A 20,154-nucleotide genomic window follows, 5' to 3' on the forward strand; every position below is an offset into this window, starting at 1 on the left:
ATCCTGACACTCATTTCATAAAATCAGTATGACACACAAGCTCGTATAATAATCTCTATATTAGTAGTTAGAATGTGAGGGGCATATACCAAATTGACAAAGGGGGGAGGGGGGGGGGGGGGGAGTGAGGGGAGAGCCTAGCTGCTTGTAGTGTGCCATTACTGTTTTACTCTGATATAAAATGTTCTTTATATGGAGGGGATATTTGTAAAAAAAAATCAAAGATGTTTTAATGGGTTATTCCAGAAGTATAAAAAGGCTATACCTCCTATCAAAGATGTTTTAATGGGTTATTCCACAAGTATAAAAAGGCTATACCTCCTATCAAAGATGTTTTAATGGGTTATTCCACAAGTATAAAAAGGCTATACCTCCTATCCTCAAATAAATATCAGAGCACAGTAATATATCCAGGGGCGGGACGTATCCCAATCGTAAAGTGCTCGCTTGATGCATGGTCAGTTTAGGTTCGATCCCTATCGGTGGCCCCACTGGGCTATTTCTCATTCCAGCCAGTGCTCCACGACTGGTGTAACAAAGGCCGCGGTATGTACTATCCTGTCTGTGGGATGGTGCATATAAAAGATCCCTTGCTGCTAATCGAAAAGAGTAGACCATGAAGTGGGGACAGTGGGTTTCCTCTCTCAATATCTGTGTAGTCCTTAACCATATGTCTGATGCCATATAACCATAAATAAAATGTGTTGAGTGCATCGTTAAATAAAACATTTCCTTTTTTTAAATATATCATTGTTTTATCATCTTTTGGAAGGGAGCAGCAACGACAATGTTAGATATGGCCCTCAGGGGTTGTATCTTAGAAAATGAAGTTAATTACTTTGTGAGTAGCAGTTGTTATAAACACTGCCCCCTCTTCACCCCACTCCATAACATATTATTTCTCAAACGGCCTTTGTCATCAAAATCAACACAGACCGAGTCAAATGTAACCAAAATATATATAACTACAACGGGAAACAACAACCAAAAAAATTTACTATTACAAAATATATATATTTACAGTTATATATAACTGTAACACTTTCTTAACAAACACCTTGTTTACATATCCCTAACATACATGGACGTATATTATATGTATCACTGCTCTTGGAACAAATCAACAACAACAAATTACAAAACTATAACAGGTAATATTGCTTGTTGAGAATCTTAGTCTGAACCCCTCCTAATTACAACGTTAAAAGTTAACAATGTTAAGTTTGACCACATCATAACTGAAGCGTTAAAAGTTGTGAATCAGACATGTGTACAGGAAATTGTGCAGGGGGTCTAGACTTTGGTAAGTGAATTTTTTTAGGAGGGTCTGGTCATGCTCCCCCAGAAAAAAACATTAAAAAAGAGAACATTTTCTTGGGGAGAGGGGGTGTTTTATCCACCATGCAAGCCCTCCTTTCTGCACACACACACACACTTGTGAATCCGAATCTGAGCCTTCTTAATCGAAGTGTTGTGGAACCGTGATCTCGGTTAAAAATGCAGAATATTAACATTAACACCCCCACCCCTATAGAGCACCAACCATATCAGTGATATGGCAACAGTTTCTTGTGGGGGTGGGATATATGTGGGGGTGGGATGTATGTGGGGGTGGGATGTATGTGAGGATGGGCAAAACATACCGCAATGGCCCCATCTCTTGAACCCCCAAAACCTCCCAGATTTTCAAAACTATCTTAGTGTTACAAAACATGCCATAGTGACATCATAGCTTATGACGGTTTTACAACATCGTAGCTTAAAAAATCTGGACCCTGGCCTCGTGTTCATTAAACTTGAATCCCTAATGACATAACATGCATGCAATTGCCATGACCTTTAAGTCTCAGACTTCATTAGACATTTGAGTCTACACTATAAACGCTTTATAAGTATGAGGCCTGATGTCTGCTCTACCCCCTTTCAGACTTTATTAGACTCTTGAGTCTAGACTCTACTCTACTCTACTCTACCACTTTCACATCCAGCACCTAGGTTAAAATATGTCCCTCAACATTGACATCGCTAAGCCACCGGATCAGTCTAATGTAATATTAGTTCATATAATTACACATTCTACACAGTGGGCTGAGCTACAATTGTAAGGCAGTCATATCACATGAATAAAGCTCCAAGTACACATCCATGGCATGTCCAGGAGGCCGAACACACACATACTATTTGACTGGTACCATTAGTCTTCTGTCACATCACATTCATTTAATATTAGGTGTGAAAACCAGTCTAATGAGCAACTGTGAGCACTTGCCCTCCTGAACTCCGTTTTACGAAGCTATCTTAAGCAAACAAGGTAGCTATGCACTTAAGGTAATCGTAGTTCTAAGATCGCTTCGTAAAAAAGGGCATGCCACTGACTTCAACTACGTAACATCCCAAAACATCTACACGTTGAAAATTTAAACAGTAGAAGTATCCAATCTCTTTTTAAAAAAACATCCAATCTCTGAAACATACGACAATCTCTGTTAAAACATGAAATCCTTAAAACTTTGTATTGCATATTTTGATCCAATCAGCAGGCTGAAAACACTTTTTGAATTCTGTTCCAGTCTGTCTGCCAATGGCAATGTTTGATACAACAGCTCACGGCGAGAGAGAGAGAGAGAGAGAGAGAGAGAGAGAGAGAGAGAGAGAGAGAGAGAGAGAGAGAGAGAGAGAGAGAGAGAGAGAGAGAGAGAGAGAGAGAGAGAGAGAGAGAGAGAGAGAAGGCCCTCGTCAGACCATGATCTCATCATCCTCGTCCTTTAGTCCAGGAATAGAAACGTAACTAGACTCAAGAATCATGGAGTCTGTAAACGAACCACTAAAGTCCGGTTTTTGTATCGTAATGATAGGAACATCCATCTGCTCAATTGTGTCATGCACAACATATTTCAGTGACTGTTTTCTTGAACGCTCCCGTTCGATTGCCAACGAGTACTTTCTAGGAGCGTGCTTCCAAGGCATAGACGTCCTTCGTTTATTCAGGTGTTGAAGTGATGGAGGAATTGCTGAAGAATAACAAATAATAAAAATTAATGGGATATCATTTATTTGCAACAAAAGTCTGAATATAGACTTTTGAGTGATTCTTGTGCAATTCTAATAATGGATGAGTATCAGGTATAAAGTGGTATATTTGGGATATTGAATTATAAAGCTTAAACCTCAAATTCGGGTTACATTATTAAAGCAGCAACTTAAATCCGTGTGATCTGTACCTTTAAAAAAGTAAAACATTATCATAGCATGCCTGTTTAAATTTATAAATGGAATATTAGTATGAATTAAACATATATTCCCAATACGTAAATACAAAACTAAAAATGTTGGCTTTTGTAGATGGCATGACACAATAAAATATTAATGACATTGTTACTAAACTAGAACTATTTACAAGTGCATCGTTACAAGATAAAAACGTAACGTTTATCATATCCTCAAACTAGTGTGGTTTTCCTCTCCACATAATGGACTCTAAAAACATTTTGAAACAGCCAATCAGAAGTAGTCTTCTTTCTTCATTGGTACTGCTGTGTCAGTCTTCTGTTCATGTGACCAAGTACTTCCACCTTTTCTCTGAGCTCCTGGGATCAACACTGTTGGAAGGCACTACAGTTTGAGGTTATGATATATAAATATACTGAACTCCAATGAAAATGTACCACCCGGTTTTTCAGTTATTATAATTGTAATCGTATGTGTGAGTTTACCACAAAACACATAATATTATACTAGTGTGCGGAAATAGTCAATAGATCATTTCCAAGGCTGTATTAAAACATAATGTGCTTTCAAAACACTTAAAATAAAAAAAAGTAGCAAAACATGAAATTCAGCGTTTCCACACAGAAAAGGTGCATGAAGGCAAGTTGCAAGTGTCACACATACATGTATGGTATAAAGATGAGCTCAGTAATGTTCAATGATAATGAGATGGGTAAATTTCTCCCAGCAAATAGGTACCAAACAGGATCACCCCAGGCTTGGACCACAGCGTATGACCACCCCCAGACAAAAAAAAAAGGGTTTCTTCTGTTTAATGACACCACTAGACAACATTGATTAATTAATCATCGGCTATTGGATGTTAAACATTTGGTAATTTTGACATATACATGTAGTCTTAGAAATGTAACCCGTTACATGTTTCCATTAGTAGCAAGGGATCTTTTATATGTACAGCTAGACCGTAACCCTAACTGTAACCCAAGCACTAAACCTAACCCTAACCTTTGTATACAAGTTGTAGGTTATCTATTGTCCATCAGAATACATGAGCCAGGGTTGGAAAAATGTTTCAATTTAGTGGTAGCCCACCACTGGGGCTACCAGGTACCTAAATTGTGGTAGCCCAGCATCATATTCTGGTAGCCCCAAAATATTCTTATACAGTATTATCTATGCTTTATCGAGTCAAAAGTGCTATTTCTTCTCATATCCTTTTTACAATTATAAATGTGACTGATGCGTTTTCAATGGAGTGCAGTATATTAAAGGGACATACACTAGTTTCAACCCGTGAAAATTAACACTAAGTTTAGTTAATCTACAAACCTGTAACACATTTGGATAAAGTTACAATTAAGTGAAACATGAGTCTGTGACTTTGAAATGGTGAAGTACCCTCTAAAAATAGACTAAAGCTCGACTCCATTAACTGTTTTGTGATATTAAAAACACCAGGATGACCAAAAACACTTTGAATGTAGGGAAATTGATAATCTAAACCATAAAATCTAAGTAAAGTATGATTTCAGTTATCAAAAATGGCTATAATAGTAAAAGATATGCCTTAGTGTTTAAAAACTAGGGTATGTCCCTTTAAGAAAAAAACATTCAACTTTAAATATTTCACAATTCAGAACACATAAAAAACCCAGTATGCGACATGATATTAAAAAGCCTATACATATACACGGTGTGACTCATGCTATATAGTATAGTTAGTTTGCTAATGTAGTTAGTGTCCACTATTACTCAATAAGCCATCTGCATACAAAGGACAGCATTAATTCATTGCACTAAGATTAACATGCACTGAAAAATAAGGGGTCATCCATAAATACATCATTTTCCTTCTAGTTCTATAAAGATGTATGAATTTCTAAAAACTCCCCCACCCCTCCCCTCCAAAAACAACCGTGGCGGTACATTTGACAGATTAAAGTGATAATGACATTTTAATTACAAATTAATTTTTCTGTGACAGGAAATGTCTTTGCTGGAGTTTATATAACCATGAAATACTTTTATATAGAACATCCAAGCTAAATTAATTATAAAAGGGTCTAAAAGATTGTGTTTATACAAAGACTCAATTTGTATTAATGCCCTGTCATCATGAGACTACCCACTGAGTGCATGCACTTAACCACATTCATCTCCAGTCTTCTATATATGCACTTCAGTTTTGGTTTTGAATGAAAATTATATTACGGTGTCAATTATATTATGGTGTAGGGTTGGAAATAAAATTTCATAAATTTCATCAGTGTAACTTTAATGAACACGTTATACCACACCTAGATATATATTTTAAAGTGCTTTCGTCATCAAAAAATTAAAGTCATGACTCTTAAAATAGTATTCATGACTTTATAAACATTTGAACATGCTAATTTGCATTTCAGTATCTGGTGTTGATTACTTTTAAAATATGCCCACAAATAGAGAAAGAGAGAGGGAGAGATGAAGAAATGAAAGGTCTCTCTTTCTAATTTTTCCTTTTCTTTGTTTCTTTATCCTTATCTATTATGGAAATATTGTTTCATTATAATGGTTTCTATCATCTTATTTATAAAATATATTAGTAAATGGAGGGAGAGGCTTTAATGTAATAAACATCTGCCTATTGGCCAATCTTAAACCGCTGTATTTGATTTGTGGAAATATATATTGTTTAAGCCAATGAAATGTCATCTAAGACATGAAACACTATGCAGTTTGCCAAAAATCCAATTAATTCAAATTTGGGCTCTATATATAGTTTTATTATTTAAAACTAATGAGAATGATCTTGTTGTGTATATATAAGATAGTACCCCGACCTAGATAACGAAGAAATAAAGAAAATAAAGAGCAGCAGATACAAACAGACACAGGAGTCTGAAGACAGAAATACCAGCAGTGAACTGTGATCTGCACATGCTCAGTGTGGTACTCACTCTGTCTGTGACCTTACCCTTCGCAAGGTCAATGTCCTGTCAACCTCAAGCAACAGATCAAAGTCTTGTGAAAATAAAACAAAACCAGGTTTTAACTTTATCTGATATACAAACTATAATGTGGTGGAAATGTATTTTTTTAATTTATAAAAAGAGAAGAAGGAATTAACCTTAAACTGTGATAAAATCCCCCAAATTATCAGAAATCTTTAAAAACACAATTATGGTTAAATGGATGTAAATCATGACAAATATAAACATGATGAGAAAAACAAATTATTCCTAAACGAGTTTCAACTAGAAGTAAAAATTATGCAATTTAAAATATTTTTTAAAATTTAAGGTTCATGATATGTTTAATAAATAAAAGAGTATTGACAAAATGAGAAATAATGTTAACCCATTCTATTTCATTGGAAGAAACATTATCAAAACCCATAGTGTGTACTGCCCTGTTTATGTTTCTCAACACATAATTTAAACAGAAAAGAAAGAAAGAAAGAAATGTTTTATTTAACGACGCACTCAACACATTTTATTTACGGTTATATGGCGTCAGACATATGGTTAAGGACCACACAGATTTTGAGAGGAAACCCGCTGTCGCCACTACATGGGCTACTCTTCCGATTAGCAGCACGGGATCTTTTATTTGCGCTTCCCACAGGCAGGATAGCACAAACCATGGCCTTTGTTGAACCAGTTATGGATCACTGGTCGGTGCAAGTGGTTTACACCTACCCATTGAGCCTTGCAGAGCACTCACCCAGGGTTTGGAGTCGGTATCTGGATTAAAAATCCCATGCCTTGACTGGGATCCGAACCCAGTACCTACCAGCCTGTAGACCGATGGCCTAACCACGACGCCACCGAAGCCAGTAAACAGAAAAGAAATCTATCAGCTAAAATGTAGTGATTCCAAAGTGACATTTAGTATAACACTGATAAATCACTATTATAACAATCAAGACTGAATAATTTAATTCAAAGACAAAAAAGAAAGAGAACAAATTCAAAATAAGAAAACCCCCACAATCAACACCCCTCAAGTAGAGTGAGAGATCGGCAAACACACATACAGCCTCCTCCACCCCCTCAATCAACACCCCTCAAGTAGAGTGAGAGATCGGCACACACACATACAGCCTCCTCCACCCCCACAATCAACACCCCTCAAGTAGAGTGAGAGATCGGCACACACACATACAGCCTCCTCCACCCCCACAATCACCCCTCAAGTAGAGTGAGAGATCGGCACACACACATACAGCCTCCTCCACCCCCTCAATCAACACCCCTCAAGTAGAGTGAGAGATCGGCACACACACATACAGCCTCCTCCACCCCCTCAATCAACACCCCTCAAGTAGAGTGAGAGATCGGCACACACACATACAGCCTCCTCCACCCCCTCAATCAACACCCCTCAAGTAGAGTGAGAGATCGGCACACACACATACAGCCTCCTCCACCCCCTCAATCAAGTAGTAGAGTGAGAGATCGGCACACACACACACAGCCTCACACCCCCTCAATCACCCCTCAAGTAGAGTGAGAGATCGGCACACACACACACAGCCTCCTCCACCCCCTCAATCAACACCCCTCAAGTAGAGTGAGAGATCGGCACACACACACACAGCCTCCTCCACCCCCACAATCAACACCCCTCAAGTAGAGTGAGAGATTGGCACACACACATACAGCCTCCTCCACCCCCTCAAAAAAAAAGAGTAAATAAATAATAAAAAATACAAAACATCACAAAATGTTTTAAGTCTGAATTGAATTATATGGGGAACAATATTTCAAATCTAAATTAGGCTCAGACTGTCAACTGTCAAGATGAAGTTGACCAAATCAACAGTTGCATTGTAATTTTTTCAACTCCTGACTTACACGGGTGCGCAATGGGTTAGCCTATACGATGAGAATCGAGTTGTAAGAGTGCTTGGGCTAGCAACTGGATTGTCGTAGAAGTCGTGACAGCAGAAAATTGGCCAACTTTGTGCTGGCAGTTGGTAGTCTGAGCCATTACATTTAGGTAACTGTAAATTGGTTCAGGTAGGTTTTTTTACCTACTTAATACTATGCAATTGGTAATTGGCTACATGAATTATATTTGCGTAACAGGTAAGATACATAATCCTAACACTTTAATATTACATAGAGATTATTATACGAGCTTGTGTGTCGTACTGATTTGACAAAATGAGTGTCAGGATTTTTGTATTACCTGAGAGTGAGAGCAAGGGTAATACATAAATCCTGACATAAGTTTCGTAAAATAAGTACGACACACACGCGAGTGTAATAATTTCTTTATTATCCATATTATTATTGTATTTATTTTATGAATAACATGCGCCGTCTCAAAATGCTTCAACCACAACTAAAAGGAGACGATGAAATGACGTCATATTTCAAATGCACAGTCTTGGCTAGGACTGGGGAAGCAACGTCATGTTATGATGTCGCTTCCCAAAATTAAATCATGACACTTGTTATTACACATGTGCTTCGTATGATTATTATTAACCCGATTATGTTGAACCATGTGGATAATAACGTCCTATACTATACTGACATTGAAGGGGAGAACCTGAACCATAGAGGGTGATTAATCCTGCAACTCATCACAACACAGGGTCGATGTACTACCACTGAGCTACATGTACGTTCTGCCCCTATCACTTGCTAATGGCAAAACAAAAAGACATCTGCTGTTAAAACTCATATGTTTTCAATATTATTACATAACACTGGCTGCTGTGATGTAACATTTCTCATTTCCACTTAATGCATTAGATCAGTAAACCATCTCCTGCTTTCTCTTGACTACAGGTTGAGTAAAAAAAAAAGAAAAAAAAAGAAGTTTTATTTAACAAGACACTCAACACATTTTAGTTACGATTATATGGTGTCAAACATATGGTTAAGAACCACACAGATATTGAGAGAGAAACCCGCAGTCACCACTTCATGGGCTACTCTTTTCGATTAGCAGCAAGGGATCTTTTATATGCACCATCCCACAGACAAGGTAGTACATACCACTGCCTTTGATAGACCAGTCATGGTGCACTGGCTGGAACGAGAAACAGCCCAATGGACCAACCGATGGGGATTGATCCCACACTGACTGCACATCGAGCGAGCGCCTTACCACTGGGCTACGGTTAAGTAAACAGTTCAGAAACATCCAACCGTTTAACTGTTGATGTAGAAGATATAAAGAATACTACACTGTGTCTGTTAGATACCATTTATCTAACAAGCAAAAGCAAGTTGCATGCGTACCTTTTTAAACAATGAGTTGTAAAGATAAATGATATCTACCAGACTCGAGTTAAGTATTTCTATTTCTTATATATCTTCAAAAACAAGGTTTAAATTAAATTTAAATGTCTTTTTAAACTAAAATGTATTGACTGTACTTGCAGTTAACTTTTATATCACTGAGCAATTAGTTTAAGGTTAAATGATACATCACATAGTAATCAATTTTGGACATGCTTATTTCAGTGGATGGAATAACTTTTGACATGAAGGTCATCATCATGGAACAGCCTTTTAGATGTCTTTAAACTGGTATTACACATATGTGGGATATTTCTGTGTGATACAAAACAAGTCTCAACAGAACCTGGTGTCTAGGAGAAAATATGTCATCTGTCCTGTTTTCCCTTTATCTAAATAATCTAGATAATTACTTAAAAAGCCATAATTGTACTGGTGTATCCCTGGAGACAGATGAACTGTTCTATGAAACAGCTCTTTACTTTTTATGTTTATTATACGCTGACGGTACTGCGCTTCTCGCATCAAACGCCTTTGACTTACAACAATCTCTAAATGTCTTTTCACAATATTGCAATAAATGGAAACTCAAAGTAAATGCAAGTAAAAGTAAAATAATAATTTTCAATGGCACCAGTAATGATTATAAGAAGGTTTTTACACTTGGAAATGATGTGCTTGAAAACGTAAAAGAATATAAATACCTAGGTCTTACTTTTACTAAACTAAATAAATTTAATACAAGCAAAAAACAGCTAATTCAAAAGGCAACAAAAGCAATGTACTTTGTTCTGTCTAAATCTAAAGACAATAACTTTTCACTAGAATGTAAATTAAAACTATTCGACTCCATTGTACTCCCAATTCTCTTATACGGATGCAAAACATGGGGTTACGAAAACATCAATATCATTGAAAATATTCATATAAAATTCTTAAGACACATCCTTCCAGTTAAAAAAGACACCCCGCTATTCATGTTATATGGAGAACTAGGAAGAAGACCCCTCAAATTAATTATTCAACAAAGAATTATAAGTTTTTGGGCCCATATCGTATCTGGTAAACAAACAAAATCATCGTCACACGACTCTTCTGTAAATGGATATAGTTATACATGGATAAAAATGGTCGAAGATATATTTTACCAGTTAGGCATGACAAATGTTTGGATGTCACAGAACTTTTCATCCATAAAAATACTTCTTAAGCAAGTAAAATTAAGACAAAACGACCAGTATTTACAACAATGGAATAGTAACATAACTTAATCATCAAGAGGTAAAACGTACACTATATTTAAAGAAAATTTTAGATTAGAAAAATACCACAGACATTTTGAGCTACATGTATATTACTCAAATTTAGAACATCTAACCACTACTTACCAATCGAAATAGGATGCTGGAACAACACCCCAGTAAAAGATCGAACGTGCACATTATGTGACAATAATGACATTGGAGACGAATTTCACTATTTATTCACATGTACTTATTTCCCTAACTCCCGTAAACATTTGCTTAAGCCATATTATTATAATAAACCAAGTATGTTGAAATTTAAACAACTAATGACAAATAGCAACATACATGTAGGTGTTCTCAAGAAATTATGTAAATTAATAAAAGAAATTATTGATAAATGCAGTAAACCCTAAAAGAACACTGGCCTATAATTATTTACAATGTCTATCACTACCCAAGTATACATATATATGTGTGCGTGTCAGACTAGTAATTACAATAATGTGACATTACATTACTTTATTCTAATTATATTTTATTATTGCCTTTATTATTGTATTGTATTTGTATTATACTACTGTCTCTATTACTGCATTGCATTTGTATTAATACCATGCTGTTGTGTAACGGCCTGAGCATAATAAAGTTCTGTTCTGTTCAGTTCTGTTCTAAGAAACTCCTTTTTCATGTGACCCAGATTAGAAATAGAAGCTAAGGACGGCATGCCACTGAAAGAAACATTTAACTGATCCATTTCTAAATGTTGAACTAGTTGCAAGAGCCATCAACAAAAAAAAGGAGAAAAAATATCTGTTTGGAATCCAGTTTCATTATTAATAATTTATACATAGTGAAAACTCTCAAAAACGGACCCTCTGTAAACCGGAATTCCCTCAAAACCGGACGTTTTTTTGAAGCCCCCTTTTAAATATCTGTATAGAAGAGAACCTCTCTAAACCAGATATCTCTTAAACCAGATGTTTTACTTGGTCTTTAGGGTGTCCAGTTTAGGGGAGTTCCACTGTATATTATATATTTCTGGTGAGCAAAGTGCATGTTAGAATTTGAGATTACCACGTCAAAGGAATACGCTCTGACTGCACAAGTGTCCCACTATTACAAAGTTTAGTAAAGAGTGTTATGTAAATACAAATGAAAACCCTCAAAATCCAAATGAATATAAAATATTGATCCTTCACCAATGATTGGGTTAATCAAGAGTTCACCTCTTCATAAAATTATACGCAGCAACCGCAGCAGAAGCAAATCAATGTTGTGTGTATTGGGGGTGGAAGGGTGGGAGTATAAGGGAGGGACAGTGTATGAGAGGGTAGTGTATGAAGGAGGTACATGTAGAGTATGAGGGTGGGTAGTGTATGAGGGAGGGTGTGTTTTCAGCGGTTGAGAATTGGGTATTTATTAAATGGCTACAGTTAAAGTTTGTTTTGTTTAACGACACCACTAGAGCATTGATTTATTAATCATCGGCTATTGGATGTTAAACATTTGTTAATTTTTTACTCATATTTTTTCGAGGAAACCAACTACATTTTATTTTCATTAGCAGCTAGGAATCATTTATATGCACTTACCCACAGACAGGACAGTACATACCATGACCTTTGGTATACATGTCATGGTGCACTGGTTGGGATGGGAAAAAAACTATGTATGATAGAGATTTTTTTCCTCATAATTAATGTTTTTCAACAGTATTTCAATATTTTTGGACTGAAGTTTTGGATGCTAAGACATTCTCCTCACTCACCCACCCCAGTAAGAGATCTGCTGGCCCTACATAACAAAAGGATGTACTACTATGGAGAAAGCTTTTTCGGCTTTGTTTGTGCATTAACAAATATCTGCTAGCTAAAGCTACATGTATATTGATTAAAGCACAACCAGTTCTGTAAAACATGCAGCCATTGTAATAAAATTAAAGTTTGTTTTGTTTAACAACTCCACTAGAGCACATTGATTTATTAATTATTGGCTATTGGATGTCAAAAATTTAGTAATTCTGACATATAGTCTTAGAGAAGAAATATGCTACATTTTTCCATTAGTAGCAAGGGATCTTTTACATGCACCATCCCACAGACAGGATAGCACACACCACAGCTTTTGATATACCAGTCGTGGTACACTGACTGGAATGAAAAATAACCCAATGGACCCACTGACTGGGAACGATCCCAGACCGACTGTGCATCAAGCGAGCGCTTTACCACTGGGCTGCATTCCACCCCTCATTGTAATAAATATGCATGACTACATTCAACTGATACGAATTAACAATACAATGCATTATGAAACACTTATTAGAGTGGTTTTGACATTCAATACTGAATTAATTTAAAGGGACACAGTTATCCAAAACAGCTCCAACAGTGAAAAATATGTCTTAGTGTTTAAAAACTAGGGTATGTCCCTTTAATGTGATGAATATTCATGAGTGAAATTGTTAGGTGTGCTCACATCAAAATGTATGTGACTCGGTTGCAGCCCAGGTGATCATACACAAGTTACCGCACAATATCAATCATGAAATTAACCCAGTCACCCATGTTTTTCTTCATACCGAGATGTCGAAAGACATTAATTAATTTCTTAAAATTATGACCAATATATCAAGCCTGCAAAGTTGCATTTCTGATACGCTTTTTAATACAAGATGATGTTTGTTAGGGAAATTTTCTAATTTGTTTTTCACAAATAATAATTTAATTTTACAAATTGAAATGTTTTTTTTCCCAAATACCTTTCTTTTCATGTGAATCTAACCCAAAAATAGACAAGTGGAAGCTAGCTGCTATGATGTAATTGTCACAAAATGGTATGCAGCAGCCATGTCAGAAGCAAATTAACACTGTGTGTAGAGATGGGGGAGCAGTGCATGAGGGGTTAATAGTGTACAAGGGAGGCGTAGTAAAGTATACGACCTGTCAGGTCATAAACTTGGAAGGAAGGAAGGGAGGAAGGAAGGAAGGAAGGAGAACTCTAGTAACGTGCCCATATCCACTGAAGGTTCAGGCACGTCCATCCTGGCCACAAGTTCTGATATGCACCAGATCTCCTGTCCAGCAACAGAAAATCTACATTTTACTATCGATTATAACATGTATCAGCCATTTTTATATTGCTACATCAGTTTATCTCCCTTGGTTAAATAGCTCTTAAGGGGCCTATGTATGAAAACAAGAATAAAGACAGGGCTCCTAATTTTGTTTATAAAATCCACAAGCCATGGAATCGGTGATTTTTTAAATATACTAGCCACAATTAAAAATTTACTAGCCCTACTATACTTCAAGTTAATACAATTTTACTAAATAATAGTAATAATCAGATATATCACCTAAACAGGGAGATGGAGCTTACAAACACTAACATTGGGGATTTGGGGTGGAGGCAGGATATTCATATTTACAAAATAAGACTTAAAACAACATTTGACAAAAACATTTCACTAGCCATTGGGCATGGCAGTAGTAGTTATTTACTAGCCCAACATGGAGTGTGGCTACCATAACCTAAAAGCCCTGCATAAAGAGGACCTCGTGATTGACAGAGTATTTTATTATTTTACCCTATGACGTGAACGTAACAAAGCTAAAATCCAGAAATGGGAATCAATAAACAGTTGTAAATAAAATGGACAACAAAACTGTGCAAATGAATCAGCACACTGGAATTTACTGGCAAGTTAATGTCCAGTGAAAATGAAATGTAGAAAATTAAAGTTTATATTGTAAAATGACACTTGTAACTAGAACACCCTAATTAATTAATATTGGCTATCATTTTGTTATTCTAAAAATGTTTTAGAGAGGAAACCCACTACATTTTTCCATTAGTAGCAAAGGATCTTTTATATGCACCATCCCACAGACTGGGTAGCACATACCACAGCCTCTGATATACTGGTCGTGGTGCACTGGCTGGAATGAAAAATAGCCCAATGGGCCCAGCAACAGGGATCCATCCTAGACCGACCGCGTATCCAGCGAGCGCTTTACCATTGGGTTAGGTCCCATCCCTCAAATGATCTAAATGCCAACATAATGGAATGAAAAAGTCGTAAGCACAAACAGCATATAACAAAACTTTTAAACATGATTTGTTCAACCAGCAATTGGTAGACAACTCTTTAAACATTATACATATTTACTGAAGAACAACTGACCTGTAAAGGTTACACACCAACATTTAATTTTGCAATCATAATAAATGTTTTTTAAATTTCACATTATCATGAAAAATATGTTAGTAACATTTTTTATTTTTAACTGAAATGCCCAAAATGAATATATACTCAACAATGAAAGTTTAGCTAATGTTAAAAGAAATGGCATAACATTTATAAATTAACCTATTTTTATTAATTAGTATTCACATCTGAAATGTTTACCATTTACAAACAACATAAACTCATCAACCTTTGCCTTAACACAACAGGAGGACCTGGTTTTCTTTTACGTTTATTCAACCATGGCAAATATAGACGTCATAAAAGATATTTGCTAAACTTTCGTTGTTGAGTATAGATTGACCACAAAATGTGACCCACCCTTAAGTTAGAACACTGTCTCATCTCCTGTTATCTCCCATTTCCAAATGACAACACACTATGTGCACAATTGTTATTAGTTAATAAAATAAATAACAAATAATTTCAGAAGACTAGCTTATTTAAATATTACAATGGTCAACTTATTTATCATGATACATGATTTGAAAAGGCAATCTGTATTTAATAGATGTATTAATTGTTTTAGAAACCTTGTTCCTAAATCAGACTATATGAAGCAGCTACGACTAGTATAAGGAATGGAGGAATGGTGGCATGGTGTTAAAAACAATATCCAAGATTTTTGTTTAAAAAAAAAAAAAAAAAAAATCTTTTATACCAGTGGTGGGGGGGTACTGGTTAGAATAAAAAAAATCAAATGCTTTGGTCAACTAAAAGAGATCCATCCCATAACACATTTCTTCTCAACCAAGTACTCTACCACTTTAGGTAGTACTAAACCAAATAACGTCCAGCTGGGTCAAAGTTCGAGGTGCACCCAACTTTTTCATTTTCATCCCACAATGTGAGAGTGAGTGTTGTGATACAATGTTGTTTCATCTGGAATTTAATTTGAACTAGTGTCAGTGTACCAACTATTATTGTGCTGGAAACATGAGCGGGATCCTATTAAAAATAGCATGACAATTTTTGTGCAGAACTAGGGTAGTCATAGACGCTAAACATTATCTCTGAAATGAGCAGTGTGACCCCCAATTTTTCTTATTTACTTTAAGGGTGAGGGGTGGTAGTATTTATATCCATGGTGGATATGTCGATTGATACGCTGCAGGTAGGAGTTTTAGCCATGTGTTTATATTGTTGTCTACGGGATTTCATTTGGTGGTGTACACCCTTAACTACATTTAGCTCACAAACAAGACAGAACTAAGATGGCAGCTACTACAGAAAGAAGCCATAATAATCATCATAGCAGGCTCTGTTAATTATTGTTATGGGTTTAGTAAGTTTGTTAATTTTCTTTGACCCAAATATATTTTATTAAAAAAAGATCTCTAATGTTAAAAATTACTACTGTAAGTTTCTGTCAAGTTCAAAGCAAAAAGCTAAACCCTGAGTAATAATAATAAAGTTTATTATTAAAAAAAAAAAAAACATCTAAAAAAAATTGTGCAAGTTCCAATAATAAATATTTGTACTGATAAAATGACATCTTAAAAGTGGGATATTACCTGGAAGCGAAGGAATCTTCTACAAAAAAATTCAAATCCAGTCATTTTGTATCCGGTTGGTTGAGAAATTGTAATCAACCAATCAGAAACTGATGCACAACATCAGATTAAAAAGAAATGAGTATTAACCAATCAAAAATGCTTATCTAGAATTTTATTGACAAGTTAACTCAAACTACTCATAACTTTATCATATATTTATGTCTAACTAAACTGCATGCATAAATCTAAGAAAATTATTGACAAACAACAGTGACAAACAAAACAACACAAAGTAAAGGGAACTAGTTTTTCTTTCATTGGCACCAAAGTATACACTGCTACAAAGCTAATCAGTCCAAGTGCCTAACCAAAATTAACCCAGAAACATCTCACAGTTACAGTTCTATTCATGTATACAGCTAAGTCTTAATAAAGTCTTAATATAAATAGTTCAGCCTACAATACAGATGAAAAATAATAATGTAATTTTCTTCTTTTTGATGTAACAGTAGATACAGAACATGCAAAATGGTAAAATAATTTTATGCTGAACCTAAGTTTGATGATCTGTTTCACAGATTTTATTATGTAATTGTAAAATAATTAGATTATTAGTATTATGAGAAAATAAATATAAACAAAATGAACTGTTTTAATACACTTTAAATGATGTGAAAATATTACATATTACAAGACCTAGGACTAGTTTTAGAAAAATATCATTGTTTATTTTAGCAACAGAATTGCGTTTAACATTTTATTAAATATATTTACAGGGTATATTACTGGTGTCAGTTAAAGAAAACTAGTCATCGGAATCTTTGCACATAATCTAAAAATTATAAAATTATATTTACATCAGGTATATTAAACAAAAAGCATGAAGCAGATTAAGAATAACACGTTGTTTTTGTTCATTTAAAACAGCACACTGAAAAACAGTATTAGTTAAAAATTAAGCTGTAGTCAGAATATAATGATCTTAACTTAGTTGTTGAATGTGGTAGAAGGGTTCTGCATCAACTGATACTTTGGAGCAGAAAAGCTACTCTTTAAAAATTTATATTAATTTAAAATAAAATGTAAACAGCGTTAATATTAACCTTCTGCTATTTTGAAATGATTCATTTGCAATACCAGGAACAATTTAATTAAAAAACCTTTGAAAGAGAGAGAGAGAGAGAGAGAGAGAGAGAGAGAGAGAGAGAGAGAGAGAGAGAGAGAGAGAGAGAGAGAGAGAGAGAGAGAGAGACAGAGAGAGAGAGAGAGACAGACAGAGAGAAATTGTGTGATATCTCTGTGTAAAATATTTATCCTTAACCATTGTTTAACCTACTTTTAAAAAACCCCAACATAGGACTTTGCTCGTTTTTTTTTCAATATGGACTTTATTTTCAGAAAAATAAAACCTTATAAGACTTTTATCTTCAGAAAAATAAAACCTGATAACTTTTATAACACACGCAAATTGATTACTGATAAAAATATGGAGTGAATTGCGCACCTGGTTGATCGAATGTGGAGGCGTATTCCTCATTTTGATCGTAATCATCCGTGGGGTCCAATGAACTCTCGCACTCGTCACCTGTCAACAATTCCTCGTCAGAACTCGCATGTCGCGGCTCGAGAACAGGTAACTCCGACGTTAGTTTATCCCTACAATGAAAAAGGTAAATTTTGTATCAATAAAACGTGGTAACGGTATATAATTTGTTTTAATTTGTCATTTAAGATCTACTGCAGCTAGGGCATTGTGAAATGATGGTGCCACAGTGACCTGTTATCCGATATTTTAACATGCTCATATACCACGAGGGTTTCGAGAATGTCCTCCCCTGGGTTTGGCTTCTGGAGGACAGGGGCCCAATCCGGGGCAGATCGACTTTTGAGGTCTACATTTTATTTCATATTTCAACTTATTTTCGTGCTTATATCCAATTAAGGTTCAAGCACGACGCTGTCCTGGGCACACACCTCAGCTATCTGGGCTGTCTGTCCAGGACAGTGGGTTAGGTGTTAGTTGGTTAGTGAGAGAGAAGAGGGTGTAGTGGTCTTACATCTATCCACTGAGTCGTTAAAACTCGCTCTGGGTGGGAGCCAGTACCGGGTTACGAACCCAGTACCTACCAGCCTTATGCCCGATGGCTTAACCACGACACCACAAGAGGCTGGTGGTCTACAGTAAAACCCAGACAGCACTGTTTAAAGAGCTCTATCACTCTTGTTTCCATATCACTCCCTTGAGACTAGTTCAAGGAGTGTCATATTTATCTCCCTTTAGCATGTACTAAAAAAAGATTAAATATAATTGCTCGATATGGTAATATCTTAAATGGCTCTCCCTAATTTAAGTTATAGGGGAGCAATAAATCACTCCCTTCAATTGCAGGGTTACACCTAGCATCTGGAAAACAGGAGTCATCATGACTCACAGGGTTTTATTTTGGGAGTCATGCATTAAAAAATGGGAGTCACCTATGATATCACATAAATCACATAATTAACTGAATAACGGTCTTAATTGTTTAAATTACATGCATATATTATATCCTCTATTACATCTGTATAATAAATATATATTAATTGTTTTTTTTCTTGTAAATAATTTAGTACCCTTTTTATGTACCCGTTGGCTTTTAGTTATCCAATGTTACATGCTAGCTTCATCTGCACAATAACAATGGCGTAGGAAAGTAGCAAAAGGTGGGGGGAATCAAGAAAAGTGGGGGGTCATACGTTCCCCTTGCCCCCACCTCTGCTTCTTACGCCAGTGAATAATTATGACCAACTCCTAAAACAAGATATGCTCAACCATCTACATGTATTAAAAACAATAAAGAACGATAATAAATACAAAACAAAAAACTAGATATATATATAGACAGAACTAGAAACTCACGCCTGGTTAACTATTATCTGATATCTGTATACTGACCGTGCATTTGACTTTGTTGCGATGATTTAAATTTAGACAGGGATTGGCACACTACATCAGCCACACTGTTTCTTTCACACCTATGTTACGTTAAACGTACTGATACGGTTGGGAACCAGTTAAACCGCTCGGCTATATTTATTCTGAAACTTAGTAGTCGTCATGAATTTAGGTCTTTTAAAAATATATATTTATTCTGAAACTTCATAGTCGTTAGGTTTTTAGGCTTTTGAAAAGGATATTTTTTAATGTAAAAACGACTGACAGCAGGGGGAAAAAACAATAACAAACAACTATACATATAGAGCAAACTGAAAACTCACGGCTGATATTTGTATACAGACCGCACATTCGACATTGTCGCAATGATCTAAATTTAGACAAAGGAACTGACACACTACATCAGCCACACTGGTTTTTACACCACGTAAAACGTATTGATAAGTTTGGGAACCAGTTAACCTGCTCGGCTTATTTTCATTTTGAACTGTGTAGTCATTAGGTTTTTATGATTTAAATCTTTTTTTAAAACATTAATGAAAAATCTAATCACATCAGAAATATTTTGCATCAACCATAACACACACAGATTCTATTTAGGAGTATTTTAGGTAAATATTGCGTCAAATATGCAGGATTCCTGCGTCATGTGAAACCCTGAATTGTTTTCATGACATCGTTCATTTATCCTCCAAACTGTTAAATGTATAATGTTGATTTAGAAAGTTGATCTTTGTTGATCCCCGTTTCACGGCGTGTT

General features: G+C 35.6%; 1 protein-coding gene across 7 annotated transcripts in view; it reads right to left on the reverse strand.

Annotated features, from left to right (window-relative positions):
• Positions 1–993: 993 nt before the first annotated feature.
• The window catches only part of LOC121381958 (unconventional myosin-IXAa-like), a 178,119-nt gene continuing 158,958 nt past the window's right edge, over positions 994–20,154 (reverse strand). For 4 of the 7 annotated variants that reach the window (XM_041511421.1, XM_041511404.1, XM_041511412.1 and 1 more), the window contains 2 exons: positions 17,964–18,115; positions 994–3,011 (listed from right to left, as the gene is read on the reverse strand). In XM_041511421.1, coding sequence (XP_041367355.1) covers positions 2,737–3,011; positions 17,964–18,115 — 427 coding nt within the window. In that variant the 3' untranslated portion in view covers positions 994–2,736. The other 3 variants (XM_041511430.1, XM_041511438.1, XM_041511446.1) reach the window with 3 other exon arrangements.

The sequence above is a fragment of the Gigantopelta aegis genome, chromosome 2 (assembly GCF_016097555.1).
Source record: "Gigantopelta aegis isolate Gae_Host chromosome 2, Gae_host_genome, whole genome shotgun sequence".
NCBI classification, from domain to species: Eukaryota; Metazoa; Mollusca; class Gastropoda; order Neomphalida; family Peltospiridae; genus Gigantopelta; species Gigantopelta aegis.